We start from the raw sequence: 24,893 nt of genomic DNA on the forward strand, positions 1-24,893 counted from the left end.
TCTTTTGAGGGAACAAGTCCTATAACAGAGACAAGGTAGATGGGGCTTTACAATGATTACCTGAAAAGTTAACGAAGGGTAAAAAGCGAGTAGATGATTATCCAGGCCCCATGCAATCCACTTGCTTTTCATCGTGCCAGCCGATTTACTCCGCACAACCAATAAATCCAACGAAAGTAGTATTGGGATACCATGCGCTATCCCTTTTGCAATTGTCGGTAGCTACGTATGCCTTGACCGTGCGTCCGGCGACAAAGATTTCGTTTCCATCGCAACCACCGTCACGATCGTTGCGTTCGTTGGAGCACTGCAAAGATATCGATTAGAAAAACCCCTCCATCAAGCAACATTTTGCAAAACTTACACAATAAGAGTTCATCCCCTTCTTCTTGCAAGTTTCACTATCATCCCCGGTACCTTTGTCGCAACAAAGTGGTCCGGTAGTGACTATGCCTACCACTTTCTCAATCGAGAGAACGGCAGTTGGGCCGACCAAAAGAAGGGCGATGAAAGAGGTGCGCATTCTGACTAGATGAACCGGCAAGCAGTGATTTGCATGAGAAATAAACGTAAGTATTGAAGGGGAACAAAGATTTGATTAGAAGATATTAAGTTGTTTTCCGTTACAAGGGGGGTTAAAGAATCTTTTTTTGTGATTGTTATGTATCAAGGTTGCTTTGGAGTAATTTGTCGTGGTCAAGAGGCTGTTTAAATACTTGAGGCTCGAGGATTGCGATTATGGTACTAAATATATCTTCATTCGGAAAACAATGCCCAAACTGTGTTTTGTAACTTACAGTCCACATGATACTCCAAGCCCCCTGAAATGAATCAGGATCCGCTGCTACACTAGGAGACCTGTTGAAAGTTTGTAAACCAATGAACAGCTCCGATTTGAGCAACAAACAGAGCTAAATCCCCCTGAAATGAATCAGGACCCGCTGCTATACTGGGAGGCACGTTGAAAGTTTATAAACCAATGAACAGCTCCGATTCGAGCAACAAACAGAGCTAAATAAAACATGGGGAATGCAGAATGGGATTTTGAGTCTACCAATTTCGTGCAAATGCAGTGTGTGGCTTCAAAAATCTAGGTAAGCCTTTTTTCTCTTTTTTTTTTTTTTTTTTTTTTTTTTTTTTTTTTTTTTTTTTTTTGGATGCACACATTCGCACCGATTCTGTACACAGATTTGCAGGGATTCTGACAATTTTCACGATTCATCGATTAGGTTAATCAAGATCTGAAGGATCGCTAGTTCGTCTCATGTAGCCCCTGCTAAGCCGAGGCATTAGCGCATATGCCCCGCGTATGCTATTTTACTTATATATATAAAATCTATTAATTTTTATATACGTACGCATATGCAAAAAAAAACATTATTTTACATAAATTTTGACCAATTACAACATTGTAATTAAAGTGGATTTTAAAAAGTTGAGCCCCCTTCAGAGAAAAGGTGGGTCAAAAATTTCTAAAGGGGGTTCAGCTCAATCCTAACCCGGGTTCGTCTATGAACTCGCGAAGCCCAACGGTAAACTTAAACACCAGCGTCACCTCGATGTAACACACCTATGATCTCTAATACGAAATAAAAATAGCATTCCCCATCTTTGAAATGTAACCGGCACTGGGTATACCCTTTATAACTGCCAGTGAGCTGTCAAGCCACTGGTTAATTTGTTCACAGGTTTGCTCTTACAACTTCTACGGGTGCATTAAGAACCTGTTTCAAAATCTTTCAGCATTCCTTCCACCTGTTTATAAAGACTTTCTTTTCCTAATCTATACTTGCTTCCTACTTCCAATTATATAATATATTTCGTTGGCTATAGCTAAATGAAGTTTTGTAGGTCAAATCTCTTAATTTCACATCCATGTAATACGAAGCTGTTTTGACCCACTGGTACCTGAGTCGGGGAGATGGCAATGTCAAATTTTCCGATGAAAGATTCCCAGCATCGATTCTAAAAAATCGGTTTCAGCCAAGCTACATTATAAAACCGCCAAGAATATTGAATGTTACCATTATTGCACACGTGAACGTTTTACACAGTATTAGAGCCGGGAACCCTGTTTATGACAAGTTCGATGTGCAGTTGTATTTATAACATCTTTATATCCAAATAATATAAATTGGCCATCTAGGTCTGTTTTCAGAGACAAAATTCTCTTGCCCTATCTCTTGGGAGCAGCTTCGGGCGACACCCAGCATTTTTTCACAAACTTATGGTCATTCTTTTAGTTCTTTTGCCAACCACTCTCATTCAGTCCTTATTTTGGTTCTTTTAACAGTCGCTTTAATTTGGTCATTTTTTTCATTTCTCTTAACAACCACTTTTATTTGATCATTCTTTTGGTTCTCTTAACAACTTTTTTTTTTCATTTGAAGTCTGCTCGGTCAACTTTAGCAAAAAAACATAAACAGCAAATATGCACGCATCCTCCCTTCTTTTCCTTATGGCTTCCCTTACTGGCGTTCTCGGTGACAACATCACGCTCGGCGTAGGTTCGACAGGTGGACTGTGCTGCGACCATGGTACTGAAGACCCTTCCGGCACATGCAAAAGACAAGGTCTAACTCCTTATGGTGTAAGTGCTTTTTTTACGTTTAGTCTGAAAGTCTGAAAATAAAAAGAATACAGTACCAAGCCTTTTTTTTTTCTGCATGTTTTGTAGTGCACTGATCGGAGCTGGTCGGCTAAGCGTCAATCTCGTTTTAAGAATTATGAGAAGGGTGGCTGCGACGTGGACTCGGTTAAAAACTGGCCAGTTGGACGATATGTTGTTACCTTCGTCCCTGGCAGCGTTGTGACGCATCTGCATGTGAGAACGTCTGACCTTGAAGTTGGGTATATTGGATGTGTGTAAGGCATACTCCAAAACCCACGGGCCCCCGGCTTTTTTGCACGTTGTGGGACATGTGCCTCGATATACTTTTTAGCTTAAAAAGTACAAATCCCACAGTGAAAAAAGTAGCGGGCTCGTGGGCTTTTGGCCCGCGGGCCCTTCTAATAAAGTTTTGGGGTCCTGTGGGCGGGTTTGGAATGGCTTGGACGTGCGAAATAAGTTCATCATAATCGGCATCCATAGCTGTTGATATAACAGCAACTATCGCTTTTGGGGTTGGATCTGGGTTGGGATCCCCGATTGGATCAATAAACATGCGATACAGGTGCCTTGTTTTATCAAGCACCCATAATCCCACGCAAATTACCTGTTTCAGAGTATGATCAAATTTCAGGTTACCTTTTTAGCATCTATGAAATAGGTAGAAACAAATGAAATTTGCAAATTCCACAAAAGCGCCTGCGTCTTTCACGAAACCCCTAAGCGATCGGCCCCGGTCGGGAATGCTAATAATGATTTTTTGTAGGCATTTGACATCTATCAATACCCTGCCAACTAGGTAATCAAGCTGCAACATCTACCAGGCTTCCATCATCAAATGTTAATCAAAACGTCATAAATATGCGTTGTTACAGCCCTGGCTGCCGGTTTCCGTCCGGCTGACTAGGGGTTGTGGGCAAATGGGCGTCAGTCGAAACATGAAAAGGTCTCAAGCGTGCACTGGGATTCCACATCTTTTTTTGTCGCCTTGCTAGTCTTTGCTCATTTCTGCACCATTCAACGTTTGCTGTGGCCCAAGTTCACATTGCTGCCATTTATTATCTCATCGAGAAGTGCTCTAGCCCATCACAGGACACACCCTCTCAAACTTTACCCCCAAACCATCTATATATTAGCCGGCGACGAAAAGACACCAAAAGAAGTTCCATTATGTTGGTGGTTGACCCAGAAGCAACTATACTGCGTTCAACGCTGTGGCTCGGCCCCAGTCCTCACTGTTATCTGTGTCCCGGTCCAGAGCAAGTGTAGTTTACGTGCTCCTTTGTGAAATTATGCGGGTTTAGGGGCTTCAGTCGTTAAGGCCAACGCGCCGACTGAAAGGTCGACACGATATTGATAAGTTCTACATTAGTACCGAGTCAACGCCGGGTACTTACATAGAAAATCTGAAAATCCAATTCGTCGTTTTGTGTTTAGATCCCCGCAAGCTTGGCGCCGCCACAGAATCCATCGTCTCTTTCAAAGATACGATGCGGTAATACTAATCAGAAGGGCTTTATAGATAAGTTAGGCACTTTTGAGAATTTCAAGAACTTCTTCAGAGCCCTTGGGGTTTTGAAGCATCCTCTTCGCAGGGGCTTCATGCCTTGTCACTCTCAAAGCAGTCTGCATGGAGTTGCCACTCTGTAGGACAAGGTTTTGGAACGTCGGTTGCTGAGCCATGTGATATCCGCCTTGTCGTTATTGAATTAATCACGTATATTTGTTACCATCCTCACCGAATCTGACGGGTTCGGGCCGATCGGCGAATGAAAAAAGAGCCCTCAGCAAACCTGACAAGGAAGCTTTGTGTGCGCAACCATTTATTTCCCACCGAAGAAACGTAGATGTTGGCTCGGACGTTGGGTCCGAGAATTATTTCCATCGTATCCATGGTGATCTCGGCGAAAGCGTTATTTACGGGATGCCATGGCACCTTGGACGACGCCAGTACTGGTGGCACGCTGGCCGAGAGGGCTGAAAGATCAAGGTACTGAACGGAGCGATGTTGTACTCCTCAGTCCCGACGTGCGGGCGGCCTGCTGCTTATCAAAGGTCGCATCATCAGCGATGTACGGATAAGTCCCCGCGAGATCCGCATCGATATCCCATAAATCGATTCAGCCACCTTGCAAAGCCGGCATTGGTAGTATTATCGGCGCGCCGAGTTTACGCGCCGAGATGTTGCTGACGAGTCAAGCCCGCAGTATTTACTATATAGTGAGCCATATCTTGCTTGCTCCTGACCAAATCTCCCAGCCCAGCCGACAAGGCTTCCCGGCTCAAAAACGTTGCCGGGCTGCCCAACCCAAAATGACTCTGAATACATTTAAAGACTTTAGTCGGGAATTTACAAGTGGTCGGTATTAATCACGTGGTCTTTGGAACAGCAAGCAAAAGACGAAGGGGAGGATATTAGCTTTTGGGTTTTCATAAAACGCAATATTCCCTAACCCAAGCGTCCTTGAGTGCGTGAAGCGACTAATTTCCGTGTTGATCGGGCGCGCCGTCATCTTCGTCGAGGGATTCCTTGCATGGATTCAAGAGCTTTGTGGCGATTCGTGCCGGTTTATGCGATTGTACTAAAAATAAACCACCGCATTTTTCATATTATATAGGATAAGACCATCCATTGTAGTTATTCTTAGAGTTATTGTTGCCTAAACAAAAATAAAATAATGATACAAATAAAAACTAAAGTTTTTATTTGTACCAAAATTATAAATTCTTCGGTTTTCCAATTTTTTGTTGTATTTTTTGTCGTTTCCCGTTTAGCTTCCCTTTCTATCGCGCAGCTTTTGCCGAGTTTTTACCGTTTTTGTATTACCGTATTTAATCCTGAAACAAATTAACTATGCAGCTTATAAATTTGGCAACATTTGTTTTTATGGCTGAGGCTGTATTAGTAGCCGCAAACCCCCCTCCTGGCACCAAAACTCCTCAAGAATTTTTTGGGGAAGACCAATTCACTGGATGCATGGTAAGATTATAAAACTGCGATATTAAGCTACAATTTTAACGCCTTTTAATGATACGAACAGAGATTGAGCGCGGAAAAGTGTAAAGAATTTGAATTTTGCTGGGTAATAGATGGTTACTGTTGGGGACAGAATGCAAAGTACAATGGTAAGTTGCGAAGTATATTAAGCAACTTTTGTTTCAAATACTAAGTGTTGGTTTTCATTTGTTTCGTAGCGTGGCGTGAATCGTGGCCCAAAAACACCGACAATAATAAGGGGCGCAAGGAGCCAAAAACTCACACTTTGGAGCGAAATTGGTCTGGCAGTTTTCATGAGAAGCCAAGGGGTCTTTCTTGAATACCAGGGGAAAGAACTCGTCGGCCTACCAGAGGAGAAAATGACATTTTACTAAAAGGCTAATTCAAGTGGTGTACGGAACGCAGCTAGTGCAAATTGGATTTGGATTAATATGATTATTATTTCCATACGCTTGGACTATATAACTTAAGCAAGTTAACGCCAACCCCCTTATTTGGCAACCCGATTGTAACAACACTAGACCGGGTGGCCCGGAAATGGACAGACCCCTGAAGTGGTCACCTGACGTTTATGTTTGATCTGTAATAACAATGCAGCCATTTACCCAATCAAGACCAAATCCTACTCGTATATACAATAAAATAGCGGCTTTTAACGGTGCAATTAATATAATTATATCCCTAATATTAGCGACGTTATTCAGCAAATTTGTAATTTGCTGTTTTTATTTTTTAAAATTCGAATGAATATGGTAAATATATAGAAATAATTATATTATACAATTTTAAAATATATGTTATTTTTACAATTCAGTTTATAACAGTTTATTTGACGATTATTATTTAATAACTTTTTAAAATTAAATGTTAAAGTTTATATATAAAAAGGATATATAAATTTAAATAGGTTTTTGTTTTTAAATTAAAAAAAAGTTTATACGTATAGGTAAGGCCTGCCAAAACCCGCCCGTGGGGGCCCGCGCCGGCCCAAATAGGTGGGTCGGGGGGCCCGCGGGTAAACTGTAATATTTATGGGGGGGCCCAACCCGGCCCAAATTTGAACGCGGGTTTTCTTGGCAGCCCGCGGGCCCCCGTGGGTAAAGCCCGTAAATACGTAAATATTTTAAAATTAACACTTGTAAAATTCCGAAGGAAATTATACTAAAATAAACGTAATATAAAATAATACATTTTCCAATATAATTATTATTATTATTATTATTATTATTATTATTATTATTATTATTATTATTATTATTATTATTATTATTATTATTATTATTATTATTATTATTATTATTATTATTATTATTATTATTATTAATTCTTATTTTTTTTCGTATATAATAAATTAAATTATAATAAAAATAAAAATAACAAATATTAATTGTAATGTTTTTTTTTATTAACCGAATATAAAATACGAAAAAAAACAATTTATTTAACAGTATTTTATATTTGAAAATTCCTCAAATTACGTCCATACGATATATTATTCCGTACCCGTTTTAACGCCCTGGTTGGAATTTCTATAAAAATTCTGCTATATTTTAATCCAATTTAAATAAAAATAGGTAATATAAGTATACGGCTAATATTAACCCGGATTGGGGTATTATTAACGGCCATTTCGATAATATTATTTTTATCGGAATTAAAATTATTATTTAATTTACCCAAATTATAAATAAAACCGACAAATTCCGTAAATTTATCGTATTTAATTTTTTCGTTTTCCGGGTTTAAATATTCGTTTTCCATAATAGCAATTTTAATACCGATTAAAAAAATAAATTTTTTTTTAATCGAAATATAAATAATAATATAATTGCGAATAGCAAATAAATTTAAAAAATATTAATTAAAACCGATAAAATTACCTAATTATAATTATAAACGTTCGATAAAAATTAAAATAGCAAATATAATTAAAATATCGCGGGTAATTTGGGCAAATTTTGGAAATTTTATTTTATATATAACCTACCAATTAAAAATATTATTATCGTTTTCTATAATTAAATATAAATAAAAATTAATATATATAATTATCCGTATAATTATTTATATTTTAAATTATAGTAAAATTAATATACTACGTATTTTATATTAAAAACATTTTAACTTTTAACCGGATATTTTTTTCGACGGATCGATCGATAAAATATAAAAATCTTATCGGGTTTAAATTTTAATTATTTATATATTTGGATTTTTTCGGATTTGGTTTGCGTTATAAAATAAATAAAACCGGGTTAATACCCGGTTAAATTAATTTTTTTTTCGGGTAAAAATTCGGATTTCGTTTTTTCGAATATAATTCGGTTAAACGTTTAATCCTTTTGGCGATTAAATTTTTTACGCGTTAATTAATATATTTTATATAATACCGCAAACGATTTTTTCGGAAATCCGTACGCGTCGGGAAAATTAAAATAACGGCCAAAAAATATAATTTTTTAACGTAATAACGTTAAATTAAATTAATATATTTATCCAATTTTATTCGCGCCGTTAAAATTACGGCTTTTAAATTAATATATTATCCCGTTTATAGATATTTTCGAATTTCTAATTAAAATTTGCGTTCGAAATTGGTAAAAATTATACCGATAATTTTTAATCCAAATAATATATATATAATTATTTTTATTTTATTTATTTTAAAAACGTTGGTAAAAACCGTTATAATTTTAATCGTCGCCAATAAATATTCCAAAATAATTTAATTTTCGTTAAAAATTCGAAATTTAGTTAAAATAGCATTAACCAAATCGTTTTAACTATTTGGCAAAATAAAATATTATTAAATAAATATTTTTATAGTTTAACGAAATTAAAAAATATGCGTAATAATTAAAATAGTCGAATTCCATTTAATTTAAATATTTTTAATTAATAATTAAAAGCTTTTAAATCCATATTTACCGGTAAATTATTATAAATTGCAAAAAATTTTTATCCGTTTGGGGCTTTAATAAAATAAAACCGCCAAATATTTTAATTAATATAAAATATTGGGTTAAATAATATTCAAATTATTTAATATATTAGTATTATTTATTTAAACGATAATATATTTTGGAAAAATATTCTACGTTTTATTTTCGTCCGTACCATTAATAATTAAATTTTTATTATTATAAAAATTAACCAAAAAAACGCGGAAATCTGTTTTAATAATATGGAAATTTTAATATATAACCCTTTTTACAAATTATAAAATATAGGTTATATAAAATAATTGGAAAATTTTTAATTATATTTATAATTAAAAATTATAAACCCGAAATTCCGCCGTTACGTTATTAGCGCGAAAATTAAATATATTATCGGCCGTAATAGCCAATATTTTACTTTCCAATTTATATTTTACAATAATTTGGGCCGTAAATTTTACCAATCGTTTTTTCGTTTTATTAACGTTAATTGTAATAAAATCCAAAATAATATAACGGCGTATTTAATTATTATTTACGTAAACGGTTATAATATTTTAAAAAACGTATTTTAAACCTGGGCTAATTTACCCGTTAATAATTAAAAATATTTTCCCTTTTCGGAAAATATTGGCCAACGTTTAAATAATAATATTTTTAATTATTATTTTACATTTTTTAATAAATATTTGTAACGAAGGGACCTTTTATCGGTCGTTTCGGGTTTATACGAACAATTTAAATTCCAAATTATATATAATATTAAATTTTTTCCGCAATAAAATATAAAATCGGACGTAGGATTTTTCAATTTTATTTTTTAAATATTATTATACGTTTTTAGCCTATACGAATATATAATATTTTATTAATATTACGTAAATAAAAAAACAATATATAAAATAAATAAATTTAAATTATAATGGATAATTATATAAATAATTATATTTTTTTAAAAAAAAATAATTTACTAGCCGAAAATCGACGTTAATTAATATAATATTACCGGACGTCGTTTAAATTTCCAATCCCTTTCGGGTATAGGCGATAATATTGCAATACCGTATAAAAATATTTATTCCGTTATATTATTATTAATTTTTTTTATTAAATTAGGGGTATTTTAATATTTATATATATTATTTGTAAATAATATATAATTCGCCGTTATTTCGGAAAAACCTTTATTGGTAAAATTTCCAAATTTTTGCCAATTTGGATTTTTGGAACGTTTTTAAAATTAAATCGACTTTTTTTTTTTTTAAAATCCAACGGCGAAACCAAAAACCAGTAACGAATAAATTAAAAAAATTATTTTATAATTTAAAAATATATAAATAATAAACGTTGCTTTTTCCGCCGTTTATTACAGGTTTATTACAATCCGTAAATTCGTAATTTGTAAATAACGTAACGATAAATTCCGTTTCGGCATNAAAAAAAAAATTTGGAAAATTAACGAACTTTTTTTTTTTCCCAAATTATCGCTACTATTTATATAATAAATTATAATACGAATAAAATAAAAATATCGCGGATAATTACCGGTTTTTAAACAAAAATTTCCAAATATTAAATAAATTTTTACCTATTTAATTTTTATTTTATATTGGCTAATCGAAATTAAATTTCCTATTTTTATTAATTATACCCAATTTATATCGTTAAATCCGATTAAATAATTAAATTTTCGATTACCCGTTCGATTACGAAAAATATTAGAAATATTACCCCCGGATATAATTTTATTCCAAAATTTAATTACAAAACGAAGTCGAACGAAAAAAATTGCGAAAAAAACGACGGGAAACAAACCACTAATTCGAAAAAATGGCCGTATTAATAACCGAATAGCAAAAAAAGGATAACGGACGAAAAATTGTATAAAATAATTTAAACCTAAAAATAAATATAAATTATAATGGTTATATTAAATAATTATATATTAATATATTATTTTAATTATTATATTAAAAAATATTCGCCGTTTATAATCCAATACAAATTTATTAATACCTAAAATCGTTTTCCAACGTATAATAAAAAATTTAATAAATACGGTTACGCCTTACATTTATTTATATATCCAAATTAAAATTTTAATGGTTTTATAAAAAACCGGGAAAATATTTTTAATATAATTATTTACGGTTTCGAACTTGGTTATTATTTACGCCAAACGAATTACGGTATTTACTAAAAATATATCCCTTATCCGATTTATTTTACAAATAATAAAGTATAAAATAAAATTTTAATAAATAATATTTACCTATTTTTATATTTATTTACTTATTTACCTCCCTATTTATTTAAATTATATTCGTTTTATTTATTTTATTTATTTAAATTGGTTAAAATATATTAATTTATTTAACGTAAAATTATAAATAAAAAAAACTTTTAATTTTAATTTTTTTTCACTAATTTTAAAAAAGGTTGGAAAATAAAAACCCTTTTTACCGTTAAAATTGTATTACATTAATTTTAATAATTATTATAATTTAATTTATTATTTTAATTTTAAAATATAAAAAAATCCCGTAACTATCTATTATAACCGTATTTGGATATAATTTTACATTATAAATAAAAAATTTCCTTCAAATTCCTTAGGCATTTTATTATAAATAGGTTTTATAACCAATATTTATAACCTTTTTATTTATTTATTTATTATTTCGCCAAAATCGGGTATTGTAACCTAATCGGCGGTAATAAATAAAAATATAACCCATCCCTGGGTATTTTCCTAAACAATTATTCGGTAAATTATTCCAATTAATTTGCTAAATACATTTGTATATATTTTATAAAACGTTTATTTGGCCCAAATGCGGCGTATAGGGGCTTTGTAACTAAATATTTTATATAATTTTTACGCGCGGAATTTGGCGATATTTATAATATAAATATAATTTACAATTAAAGGTTTGGGTACATTATAACAAATAAAAACGCGCAATAAAATTTCTTTAATAAGGGTAAAAAATTAAATAAACGTAAAATAAACCGTCCTATATTATAATTGTTAAATTTGGTATTATAATTTTTAATTTGGGGAATATTTATTTTATTTTATTTTCGAATATTTGGTATATTTGGCTTATATTATAATTATAAACCATAATATTTTTTGCCTAATAATATATTTTAATAACCAAATACGCAATTAAAAAATACCAATACCGATATATAATATAATAAACGGAATTACGTATTATTTAATATTGTTAATTAAAAAAAATAATAATTATCCTATATAATTATTAATTATTTATTAATTTAGCCATTTTTTTTGGAAAAACGTTAATATATTACCAAAATAGGTAATTTTATGGCGAATTTGGCGTATTATTTTACCAATTTTTATAATATTAATAAACGAAACGCCTTTAAAAAAACTGTAAAAAATTTGGCGGACGAATTTATTTGTTTTATTTTAATAATTGGCCTATTATAATAATAAAATAGCGACCATTTTTTCCCATTTAGGTATTATTTTTTCAGCATTTTTAATGGAAATTTAAAAAAAGTTTTCGAAAATATCCTCCAAATCGTTAAAATTATCCACATTTTCCCAATATTCGTTATTAATTAGGGCGGAAATACGTACCTTTAAACCAAATTTGGACTGTAAATTTTTCCAATATTAATTTTAATATTTTTTAAATAATTATAAAAAATGGTTATTATAATTTTATTATTTTAAATAATTATATAAAATAATTATTTATTTTTTGGCAATAAATTTTATTTTAAATTTATTTTCCATTTATTTTTGTTTAAATTTAATTAACGTTATATATTTGTAATTAACGCGCAATTTCGATTTTTACCGCGATAATATTATATTAAATCGTTTACGCGCGCGATTTACGAATAATTTAACTTTATCGCCATTATTTGTTTACTTTTTAAGTTTTTTATTGCGGTTTCGTAAATTTTAAACCTTACGACCAATATTATTATTTGTTTTACGTTTAAATATTATTTTTAATTAATTTTCAATTACAATTAAAACTATTATAAAAAATGCAAATTTTTACCTATATTTACTAACGATATTTATTTTTGCAAATGGTAATTTTTCCAATATAAAACAAAACCGCGATCAAATTATAAAATTATAAAATTTGTAAAAATTTAAAATTTTTATTATTATAATTAAATTCCAAAATTCGGAAATTTTTTTACAGGCGGTATTTTCCTAATTAGGTTAACCTTATACCCACCCCGTATTTTATCCAATTAAAAAAACGTTATTGTTTAAAAAAATTTTTACGTTAATCCTAATTAAATTTAATTTCGTCCCCCCATAATTTTTTTTTTTTTTTTTAATAATCGCGTAATAATTTTCGGTTTTTTACCCGACCATTTATCCAACCCCAATTATTACCGATTTAAATTATTTATTTAGTAATTATTTTTTATAACTATTTTATTATTTAATTTTAATTAATTATAATATTTTCCCTTTTATATTTTATTTCCGTTAAAACGTTTCGTAAAATTTTTAAAATAAAAATAATACGTGAATTTTATACGGATAAAACGCCCAAAATACCTTTTAAAACCGCGGATAAAAAAAATATCGCCAAAAAATGTAAAAATGTACGTTTTAAACCCGGTAATATATTTTTATTTTCCTATTATATATTTAATTTATTTATTTAATTTTATTTTAATTATTATTTTGCGGAAAATTCGAAAAATATAGCGAATTTTCGATTTAATTATCCCTAAAATATTTTTTTAACGTTTAATCCAAAAAACTACCCACGAATATTTACTTAATTGCAAATTCTTTACGTTTATTATCGCGGTTTTATAAAAAATTATTAAAACGTTTTTTACCAATTTTTTTATTAGTAAATTTTTTTATTTTTTTACGTTATAACCATCTATTATAACCATTTTAATACAAAATAATTTCCAATTTTTACGCCATATATATTCGCCGTATTATTATCCAGGTTAAAAATATAAATTTCGTTAAATTTATTTTCAATATTATAAATAATTGGACGTACCCGTACGTTAATATATAATTTAAATTTATATTTTATAATATTATACCCGTTATAAATGGCCCCAAATCCAAAAAAAAAATAAACGAACCGTCCGTTTTAATATAAATAAACCTTTTGGTTAAAAATTATTATATTTTTTTATTACGCGACGTCCGCGAATAAGCGAAAAAACAAATGGTAAAATTTTTATTATTAAATAACGTATTACCCCGGAAAAAATTTCCAAACCTAATTTTAAATTTTCGGTTAAAAATTTGCTTCCGGTCCAAAAAAAAAACGAATTAAACATTTCGCCGTTTAAATTATTTAACCTTACCCTTTATATCGTTAAAAATTCCTTTAATAATAACGAAAAATTTTTTGGCGATAATGCCGAATCCGACCAAAATAAAAAAAAAATTAATTTATTATTATATCTAAAAAAAATAATAATACGTTTTATTTTAATTTAATAATTTAATATAATATAAAATAATTATAAAAAATGGTTATAATTTTTTAAAATTTACGTTATTTTATTTAATTAAATATACAAATATTTTATTTTTTCCAATAATTTTTTCGTAAATTTTAAATTTGTATAAAACCCGCGGGTTACCCAATTTGGGCCAAGCCCGCGAACCCGCGGGCCCCTATTAACCCGCCAAAAAAACCTATAGGCTTTTACGGGCCCCTATCCCAGTCCCATGGGTTAATGGGCCGGGCCGGGCCCCCAAGTTTTTCGGGCTTTGGCAGGCCTTACGTATAGGAAAGAAATGAAAATTAAATTATAAATTTGTTATTTTTTCATAATAAAAATCCTTATTTAAAAACATTTAAATATATTTTTAATATATAAATTTAATATTTAAGGTTAAAAGCTTACATAATAATAATTGTTAAATAAATTACTATAAATTAAATGGTAAAAATAATATATATTTTAAAATTATATAATATAATTATTTTTATATTTTTACCATTTTCATTTGAATTTTCAAAAATAAAAATCGCAGATTACAAATATATAAAATAACGTGGCTAATATTAGGGTTATACTTATATTAGTTTCACCGTTAAAAAACCGTTATTTTATTATATATACGATGAAAATCTGGCCTTAATTGGGTAAATGGCTAAATCATTATTCCAAACTAAATATAAACGTCAGGTGATTACTTTAAGGCCCTGTCCACTTCCGGACCGCAGGTCTTAATAATCTCAATGTTTAAATTAAACCCCCCTGCGTTGCAGGGTGAACCGGGCGTTTTATATACCTTTTAACCACACGGCTTTTCGACCAATTAAATTGGCCGAAAAAATCGCGCCCGTTTTAATTTGAGGACATTTTGTCGATTATTATCGCATATGGAGGTAATTACACAATATGCGCATTATGCACACATTATATACGTAACGGCGATATAATTAAAATATTATATATTTACATATTAACGAATATTTAATTATATAAAAATGGTAATAATATAATAAAAATATAATTATAAAGCCTTAAATCAGGCCTTTTTAACAGTTAAAACGTTATATATATATGCGTTATATAAAAATTAAAATAAAAATAAATTACAATAATATTATTTCCAACGCTTTATTTAAAAGTTTATATGTAAATAATAGTATTTATTATTTTTTTTATAATATAATAAGTATAATTATATTAATATTTACGTACAAATTTCTTTTTTAAATTATTATTCGTTAGTTTTTTATTTATATAAATATACGTTATATTAGTTATATATGACAATAAAATAAATACAAATTAAAATTAAAAAATATGTAAAACTTATTAAATTTATATATAAAATACGCAATTTTTATAGTATTTATACTTTTTTTCATTTGGACGTTTTTTTATAACGGTTATTTAATCGTTAAAATTTTGGTGTTAATGTCGTTAAAATTAATAAAAATAACAGCCTGTTTCGATTATATAATTTATTTAAAATATTTATTATTTTACTTATTCGAATCTTTAACATTTCATATTATATAATATATTAACCAAAGACTTTATATAAAATATATACGTATAAACCATTTTTTACGAGCAAAAAACTTCAAATTATATTTGAAAATAAAAATATAATTACAAACATTCGAAAAATTTTGATATTTATTAAGAAACCAACTTTTATTTAAAAATATAAAATAAATCGTTATTGATTATTTCGTTAATTTTTATATCCAAAGTGCAAACCGTTTATTTGTACAATTTATATTTAATTAATTATACCGGAATGTCGGTTGCCGAATTGACGAAATCACCTCCATTTAACCCGAAAATCGACAAATTGTCTTTAAAGCTGAACCAAAGTAATCTTAGGTTGGATCCACAGGTATAAGCAAAGCCACGAATTAAGCCTAGCGGCTTAATTAATGGAACTCCGATTTAGGGATTAGCCCTGAGACTAAGTTGTCTTCCCATTTTCAAGATAAATATAATGCGTTAATACTGGACTTTAATTAACTTCTTTTTTATAAAAAAAACGGAGTTTCTAAAAAAATTGGTTATTATTAGTTTATTTGATTCACCCCACGTGGACCGGCAGCTCCGTGCAGGCACCTGCACCCGCTCCATCACCCGCCATAAGATACACGCAAGTTAGGGGTAGCTAGTTATGTAAAAATAGATAATATATTAAATATTTACCACTGGTCTCAGGGCTTATCCCTGCTCTGTCGCTCCCTAATTAAGTGCGGCTTAATTGCGGCTTTACAATGTACCTGCGGGTCCATCCAAAGATCTCGGAACGAGCGACCTAGGTTTTATGGATCAATTAATTACCTTCAAGGCCTATTAACAGTAATTGTATAAAATCTCGACAAATTATCTACGAAGCTTTGGGTGTTTTTCTCACAAGCACTTCTATTCCAGCACCATTCTCGATTAACTTTTTCTATTTCATTTATTTTCTTCGCGTCAACCAAATTTGATTTTCCTTTCGATAAATCACCAATATGCGAACGTCTACCTTTTTTGGTGTTTTAACTTTTTTCGCCGTGGGTATTACAGCTGTTCCCATCGGTTGCAATTCGCCCGCTGTTCAGCGACGTGGGGACAATTCCGGTACAAAATCCGACGTCCCCCAAAACGGACAAGGCGGTCCAACTGAGGGCAATCCCTTGGAAATAATTAAGCTCCCCACAAAAGGCGGGCGAGAGGCAGAGCACGCAATTTTACCATCTGGTTCACATTGCGTCGAATGCGATGACGAGTTATTTTTTGTGGGCTCTATGAGAAATCATCAGAATAGAAGACCGAAATGTAAGGGCAAGGGGTATTATGTTAAACAAAAGTTGACGCACATTAAAGAACACGTGCAGGCAGAATGAATAGGGTAAAAGAGCCATATATTGGGTTAAGTAACGCTATCTAGCCAAAAGAACGCGGAGGCTTTTTTATCCTGTTTTTAACGCTAATCTATAAATTTTAAATATTTAAATATTTGTAACAGTTTTTCGTACGAAAGTTTGGGTAATTTTTTTATTCCGTAAAACGTTTTCCGTAATTTAAATACCTTATTTTTATTTTTAAAATTTTCGAAAACGTTATAATATATTAATTTATTAATATTAAATATAACGTTAAAAACGCGTTTTTTATATTTATTTATATTATTTTAAAATTAAAATACGTTGTTAACGCAGATATTAATTTAGAATTACGCGCCGTAAATATTATTACGTAAATATTTTTAAACGTGTTAAACGTTTTTTAATCGTTTATAATAATTAATCGAATTTTATACCGTTTAAAATATCCGTTTTTGTCGAATTTATACGTAAATATATATATTAAAGGGATTAATTTTATTTTACATTTTAATTTAAATATTATTTTCCCAAGTTATTTATTTTTAAACGTAATTTATTTTAAACGCGCGGTTTATATAAATTACGCGTAATTTAAATATTAAATTAATTTTTTCCACGTTTTTAAAATTAATATTAAATTATTTTAGTGTAATTTTATTTTTAAATTAGGTTTTTTTTATATAACCGTTATAACGGTTCCGTGTAAGATTTTATAATTATAATTACCGTTTTTTAATACGTTTGATTAATTAAATAAAAATATTGTAAAAAACGTTAACATATTTTAAAATTTGGAACAAATAACCAATTTAAATTATATATTTGTTTGGTTTACACGTTTATATTTTCGTTTATTCGTATTTTTTGTACGGAAAATATAATATTTATAAAATTTTTACTTTTATCGTTTTCCGTACGTTTTTTACATTATACGTTTTTCCTACCCCGTTATTTACGTGGTTTTATAATTATTTTAAAAATCTTATTATAAATTTGGAATTGCGTAAAAATTATTGAAATTCGTTTGGGCGTTTTTTTCCAATATTTTTAAATTTTAACGTTAAAATTAACTATTTTATATAAACGTTTATAAAATTTTATAATCTGGGGATATTTTTATTTTTTCTTTTAAATTTATTTGGTATTGGATAATTTTACGCCGTTTTTTTCGCAACGAAATCCGGTTTTTAAACCGGAATACTTTTTTCCGGTATGGGCGTATTAATTTTTTTATTAATGGAAATTAATATTTCGGGTGGAAATTTTATACCGTTTGGAATACGTATTTTAAATTCGGTATTATTATCCCTTATTTTACGCGTTATTTTATTATTTTACAAAATATTTATATATTTTAAAATTATTAAAATATATTTTTAAAACTTATTAATTTTAATTAAAATATTTTTAAGCGGTTTTAATTGGTTAATCGTTGTGTCTAAAAAAGGTCCGTCCGTTATATTAAACTTTTTTTAATATTGTTAATTTACCGTTAACGTGCGCGGTTATTATTTTGGTGCCCAAATTTTGAATTTGTAATATATTATTTACAATTAACTTGAAAATAAAAACGTTTAAATTTATTATAAAATCCGGTTTATTTTTTAATAGGTCTAAATTTTTGAGAATTCTTTCCCTTAAAATTTTTAATTTGGAATTATGGATTTGGTTAATTAAAAATTCGTATTTATCGGTGAATTTTCCTGTTTTTTTAATTTTTTATATTATTTTTTGGTAAAAATGTAATTCGTTAAAACGTCCGCTACGTAAGGTAATAATTTTATCGAACGAAAATACTTATATATAATATATTTTAATAGTTTTATAATTTATTAAATATCCAATATAAGTTTTAAAATTTGTTTTAAATATTATTTTATTTATGTTTTTTGCTTTAATTCGGTTTAATACGTAGGTTTTACAGTTATAAACGTAAACTTTTAACCAATTCGGCCGTAGGTTTTTTTAATATAATATATAATATAAGGGTATAATATTTAAAAACCCGTTAAAATATACTAATAGGATTTTACTAGGGTTAAAGTTTTTTTTATTTATTAAAGGGTTTATATTAATTAATTAAATTACCGTTATAACCACGTTAAACTGTAAAATCGTTGGAAGGTTAACCGTTATACGTATTTTGTACGCGCGTATAATTATTTTTTATTTTAAAAAATTTATTTAACCGTTAAGTTTATGGGTATTAATTGGGGAAATCTTTATTTTAATCCCTATATTTAAGCAATATTTTTGGTAATAAATATATTTAACGTGGGTTATAAAGGCAAATTTGTTATTGTGCAAAGATTTAATAATTTGAGAATTATATTATTTCGTTATTTACTATTTAAGTTTAAAAATAATAATAACGAAGTCGTATTAATTTTTCCGTTAAATGGAACGGCCGTTAAACGCCTTATATATTCGTTTTTAAATAATAAAAATTATTTTTTTTATACCGGACTTTTTATAATAAAAAAATCCAAATATACTATATAATAGAGGCGGTAAAATCTTTCCCGTAAACGTTTAAATATTATTATTTTCCCGTGCGTTTAAACGTACGTTTTACATTTTAAAAATGGTAATTTTTTAAGTTTTATATTTTTAATCCGGTGGACCAATACTTTTAATATTTTCGGATTAAAACGGCCGGTCTTTTTATACCAAATTAACAAATCTTTTTTATCGAACATTTTTATAAAAATCTTTTATAATATTTTAGGGGTTTTTATCCACCCATTAATTATTGTAAAATTTATTATACAGGCAAAGTTTACAAATATAATAAATGGAACGCGCAAATAATTATTAAATAATTTATATTGTAAAAAGATTATATTATTTCGACGTTTTAATTTATATATTAAAATGTTTTCTTAATAATTTTAATACGGAGTATATAATCCAAGCCGTTATATTATACGTTTTCTTTTAAAGCGAGTTTTTAAAATAATATTTACGTAAAAGTTTTTTAACGTAAGCGACGTTATTAAATTTTAATGCCGTCCCGTAAATAAAAACCCTTTTTATTATACGTTTATTATAGGCTGTAATTTATACGCGTTATATACCTTATAATATAAAACGCGGATTACTTTTTTTAAATTTATATAACAATTTTGGATCCAAATATTTTATATCGTTTACCCAATATATTAAATAATAATTATTAAATAACATATTACCATATATTAATTATACGAAATATTTATCGACGTAAAAATATTAGTTCTGTTAACGTTATACGTTTAAAAATTTGGAAAGTTATTTTAAAATTCGTTGTAAATTATTAAATAAATTGTTAAAAGAATTATAATCGAATTTTTATTTCCATAAATTAATTTATTATTTCCGTTCGATACAATCCAATTTTTTGAAATTATATTAACTGTTACAAATTTGGGTTTAAATTTTTTTCAACGTTTTTTCCATAATTCCTTTTGTATTTATTTATATTTAAATAAAAAGGGTAATTTGCGGAATTTTATTTCGGGATTTCTTCCGGCTAGGGCGTATATTAAAGCAGGGCAATTTTGTATTTATTAGGGGTAATAATAATTATTACCGTAAAAGTATTTTTAAACAGGTAATTTCGCGTGTAAATAGGTTTTAAATTACGTTTTAAAATAAACCTTTTAAAAATTGCGTATAATTTAGCGACATTACGCTTTTTACCCATTAGAAAATCCATAATATTATAATATAACATGTTTTTTAAATTATTTAAAAACGTAATTTAAAATAATAAAATAATTTGGTTTATTTAATTTATTATGTAAATTTATAGCCTATAAAGGTTAAAAACGCCCTCTGGCCTGTACGAATTTCCGAATAATTAAATTTTCTTTAAAATTAATAATTTAATAATTACGAGTTTTTTCGTAAATTAAATCATAAACTTAAATTAATTTATTTTATTATTTATAATACGCGTTAAAATTAACGCAACACGGTAATCTTTAATTATTTATTTTTTAACGTATAATTTGAAAATGTAAATTTTTGTTGCAATATTTTAACCGTTTTTTAAAACATATTTTACCCGTTACGGTGCGCGGGAAATAAAACCGTATTAAAATAAGTTGGATCGGTGTTTTTAATAATTTATTTATATAATAAATTAATTCGTTTAAATTATTTTTTTATATAATTATTTAATATTTTATTTTTTTCGAAAATTTTATCCACGGCGTTTTTTATTTTAAAAAAATAGGGTTTATTAATTTAATAAATATTTCCAATGTTTAAAATATTAATTAATTTTTTTCGTAAAACGTTTTCGTAATTTTACGTCATATTATTTTTTACGTAATTGTATTTATATAATGGGCCGGGCCGGGCCCCCAAGCTTTTCGGGCTTTGGCAGGCCTTAGGGAGACCAAGTGGGTATGAGAATTAGGCCGCTAAACCTCGAGACCTAGGTAGGTAGATATTTGATGCACCTGTACCTTTAGAATTACCATTTCAACCTGTTAGCCACGCCGCTGGCAGGCACAGCTACGCTTACCATCAGGTCGTGCAAGGGCTTCACTAACCCTGGATTTAAACGCTCCTCTCCAGTGCGTCCTTAATTGTGATTTCTGTCTCTTCTTCAGTCGAGATCTCCGTTACTAGCGCTTAAGACGCTAAGCTTTTCCAATTCATGTCTGGCGAGCTTAAAGTGCGAATCTTTGTACTATAGTTGGCAACAAAAGGTCAGCCATTGAGAAAAGCGAGGAAATAAAAAACGGATAGCGGTAATTTGAACCGAAAAACCTTTATTAGAATTGGACTGCAAAAGGCTGGATGTCCAGATGGTATTTATTATAGGTCTCTAATTCACTCGAGAAGAAAATTATTTGGAAACCGGAAATTTTGGCGCAAGACACAGGAGGAGCATTTGAAGCAAGAGCTGAAATACCAAATACATAGGTGCAATTTCGCGGAAGCCCCGCCGCAGAGTCGATACCGCTGAATTCGGCGTCACTAACACCAGGTTCTCAAATTAATTTATAAAATTTGATATGCATGACGTAGCTCAAGCAGCTTTAATATTGCTGATTAACTTGGAGGCATTGATATTTGGAGGCATCGGCAGGGGCAAAGTTCTCTGACACTCTGGAGAAAGTCCCTTTGGTCTCCGAGGACACGGCCCCGGAGAACGGGGTAAACCGCCGGCGGAATCAGCATTTCCACTTCTTATGTGATGATATTTGTACTTTCTGACCAAAGCCACCAGCCACAGATTCGTTCATCTCACATCAGCAGCGGTACCCTCGCCCAACCGCACCTGCTCAACCGATTTACCAACACGACCTAGCCACCGCCACAACATCCGCCAAGCGCTCGTAGACAGCGGCTCCGCCCGTTCTGTCCACCCACGCCAAACACCCTGCGGGTATCTTCGCCTACTTTCCCGACACCGTAGCGCTGGACGTTAGCATCTTTCCTGGTCGACTGTGCGCACATCACCGCCAACGGCACCGTCAACGTTTCCTTCAACTTCCCCATCTTGGGCAAGGTAATCTGCATGCTGTAACGCGGATTCATCTGGCGGCAGGCACCCGAGTGCGCACTTGCAATTCTCGAGGTCGTAGACGATGATGCCAGGCGCCTGACCTTCGGGGTGTCCTCCTCCGGGCGGTCTACCTTGTCTGGGATGGGGATAATAGCAACGTCCACCTTGCGCAGGGTGTGCTGTGTTTGTCAGAAATAGAGCTTGGGGTCGTTGCATTTCCTGCTGCTACATGGCAGTTCTTCAGCTGTCTCCTTAAGAGGTTGATAGTCAAGAAGTGCGGCTTGGTTTCACCAAAGAGACACTGGCCTTAAAGCTGTCTGTGCTAGTCTCCAGGTCAAATGGGACAGACGGCAATGCTTTTCATAACGGTAAATTAGTGCATGTATTTTCTGGATTGCGAATCTGGTTTTTCATCTATGTCGACCTCCATAACCTTCAAAGAATCTCATTCGAGTCGGTCATTCAAGTCGGTTTATTGAGAACAAGCAAGTTTAAATTTCTACCATCTTTATTAATTAAAATCTTTTTGTCCATCGATTATTAGGCCTGTTTTTACCCTCAGAACCGTAACCAACGTGTTTGCTCCAGGTTCACACGACCACAATACGTTGGGCATCAGGATCAGCTGTTGTGACCAGTTGCGACACCCCAGAAATATGCCGACCAAGATCCGAGAATAAGTACAACTAGGGCCCCGAAACATGTCTTTGAGATGTTTCTGTTCCTCACCCCATTGTCTTCGTAAAAGGCTGTTTTGCGGCTGTTCCACAGCTCGCCGTTGGCGATGCGCTGCTTCCTGGTCCACTGCAGGTTGCCGAGGTCGACGGACCACCAGGACAGCGCGACAAGGAGAGCCGATACTAGAACGGAAGCCGCCGCGAGGGCGACATAGACGATGACGACGTGGTTGTAACTGTCGTTGTCGGCGTCTTGAATGGCACCGGTGGCGACGCGTACTATGATGTTCATCCTGCAAAACGAAAGAAGAAAACAAGGTCGTCAGATTATATACATCTGTCTCTTTCCGGCAGCTGTACTTACGCATTGTTAGTGGCGATTTTGACGGCATATGCGGAGCCGAAAGTCGACGCGTCCCACAGCGAGGTGCGTATGCTGTCGATGATGGAGGTAGGGCCCAGGACGTATGCGACCGCGTATATGCCAAAGGCAGCGGCTGTTCCTTTGGTGTCAGTGGCCCAGTTGATCAAGGCCATTGCCAGGAAGACACCGGTGCCACAGATGGTGACTATAAAATATTTTAGTTTCCTTGAGCTTTGTATGATCAGGTACATGTAAACCTACGCAATGTTATTCGGTTGCCAAGAACATCAATAAAGGCGCCAATGCACGGAACTAGGAAGAAACCGGCATACTGCAAAGTTGCAGAGTACCAGCCGGCGGTGATAGAATCGGTCTTGAACCTCTTCTCGGCTAATTCTGTAGCGTTTTGGGTGAAGACGATGGCGGTGCTGGTCTCGAACATGGAGAATGCGATCACGGCCCAAAAGACCCATGGCAGCTCTAGGACCTTCCTGGGCTCGAACCTCCTGGACTTCTCGGTCAGCTTCTCGCCCGTGGCGGGGTCTGTAACGTTGCCGAACTTTCTGTGCGCGACGCTGTTGAAGCGGTAAAAGGCCCAGGTGAGGATGTTGGTGAAGACGTTCATGAAAACGGCGATCCAAAAGACCCAGGCGAAGTTGCCCGTGTTCTTGGCGATGATGTTGGCCGAGGACTTGCCGACGAAGCCGCCAATCTTCTTGATGGCGAGCTCGAGGCCCAGCGTCGACGCGAAACCGTTGTTGGGCGAGAACCACGAGCTAAAGACCTTGTACTGTGCGACCTGCGTCGCGATGTCGCCCAGCGCCAGGATCACACGCCCACCGATCATGAGATCAAAAGAGCGGACCTGAGCCCCGGAGGCGACAATGATGGATCCGATCGAGTAGATGATGTTTCCATACACCATGGCGCTAGCCCCTCCGATCCTATCTGTCACGACGCCGCTGAAGAGGATCAAAAGGGTGACCATGAAGTCTTCACTAGCCTCGAGCAGTGAGAATTGCTTGTTGTTGATGTTTAGCTCCTTTTTGAGCGTCGACTTGAGAGCGCCCGTTATACCCGAGCTCCACGAGGAGCCGAAGCTGATGCAGGAGATGAGCACGACGGCTATGATCTTCCATGACAGTGGCGGATGCGGCTTCGTGTCCTCGACCTCCTCCTCAGTAGCGGACGAGCTGGATGATGGCTGCTTTTGGGGATCTCGGTCGGCGAGAGGCTCGGGATTCTCCCTCGCCCGGGTCTCTACACCAGACTTGGCCGCCATTGTTTTTCTTCAATGTTCCCGGCCGCTCCTCGTACAGTTGGTTGCGGATAGAGATTGGCACAAGTTTAATCTGGGAGGTCAGGACGCGAGTTCAGACGCCGCCGTAGAGTATTTCAAGCTCTTCCAACCCCTTAATAAGCATTTGCGCGATTAAACCACCGAACCGCTGGA

The 24,893-nt window shown here is 31.8% G+C and overlaps 4 protein-coding genes across 4 annotated transcripts; 2 read left to right on the forward strand and 2 right to left on the reverse strand.

Annotated features, from left to right (window-relative positions):
* Positions 1–145: 145 nt before the first annotated feature.
* PgNI_05488 (uncharacterized protein) lies at positions 146–523 on the reverse strand (the record flags this gene model as incomplete). The annotated part of the gene is made up of 2 exons (XM_031125519.1): positions 146–307; positions 365–523. The coding sequence occupies 2 exons, from the start codon at positions 521–523 to the stop codon at positions 146–148; spliced, it is 321 nt and encodes a 106-aa protein (XP_030983034.1).
* A 1,885-nt stretch (positions 524–2,408) lies between these two features.
* On the forward strand, positions 2,409–2,932 carry PgNI_05489 (uncharacterized protein). Its single transcript, XM_031125520.1, has 2 exons — positions 2,409–2,590; positions 2,678–2,932. Exons 1-2 carry the CDS (start codon positions 2,432–2,434, stop codon positions 2,867–2,869), a joined length of 351 nt encoding a protein of 116 aa, XP_030982426.1. The 5' UTR covers positions 2,409–2,431; the 3' UTR covers positions 2,870–2,932.
* Positions 2,933–16,539: 13,607 nt separating this feature from the next.
* PgNI_05490 (uncharacterized protein) lies at positions 16,540–16,914 on the forward strand (the record flags this gene model as incomplete). Its single annotated transcript, XM_031125521.1, has 1 exon — positions 16,540–16,914. One exon carries the CDS (start codon positions 16,540–16,542, stop codon positions 16,912–16,914), a length of 375 nt encoding a protein of 124 aa, XP_030982852.1.
* A 6,019-nt stretch (positions 16,915–22,933) lies between these two features.
* PgNI_05491 (uncharacterized protein) lies at positions 22,934–24,722 on the reverse strand (the record flags this gene model as incomplete). The annotated part of the gene is made up of 3 exons (XM_031125522.1): positions 22,934–23,369; positions 23,441–23,645; positions 23,702–24,722. The coding sequence occupies 3 exons, from the start codon at positions 24,720–24,722 to the stop codon at positions 23,021–23,023; spliced, it is 1,575 nt and encodes a 524-aa protein (XP_030982246.1). The 3' UTR covers positions 22,934–23,020.
* Positions 24,723–24,893: the final 171 nt, after the last annotated feature.

The sequence above is a fragment of the Pyricularia grisea genome, chromosome I, assembly GCF_004355905.1.
Source record: "Pyricularia grisea strain NI907 chromosome I, whole genome shotgun sequence".
In the NCBI taxonomy this organism is placed as follows: domain Eukaryota; kingdom Fungi; phylum Ascomycota; class Sordariomycetes; order Magnaporthales; family Pyriculariaceae; genus Pyricularia; species Pyricularia grisea.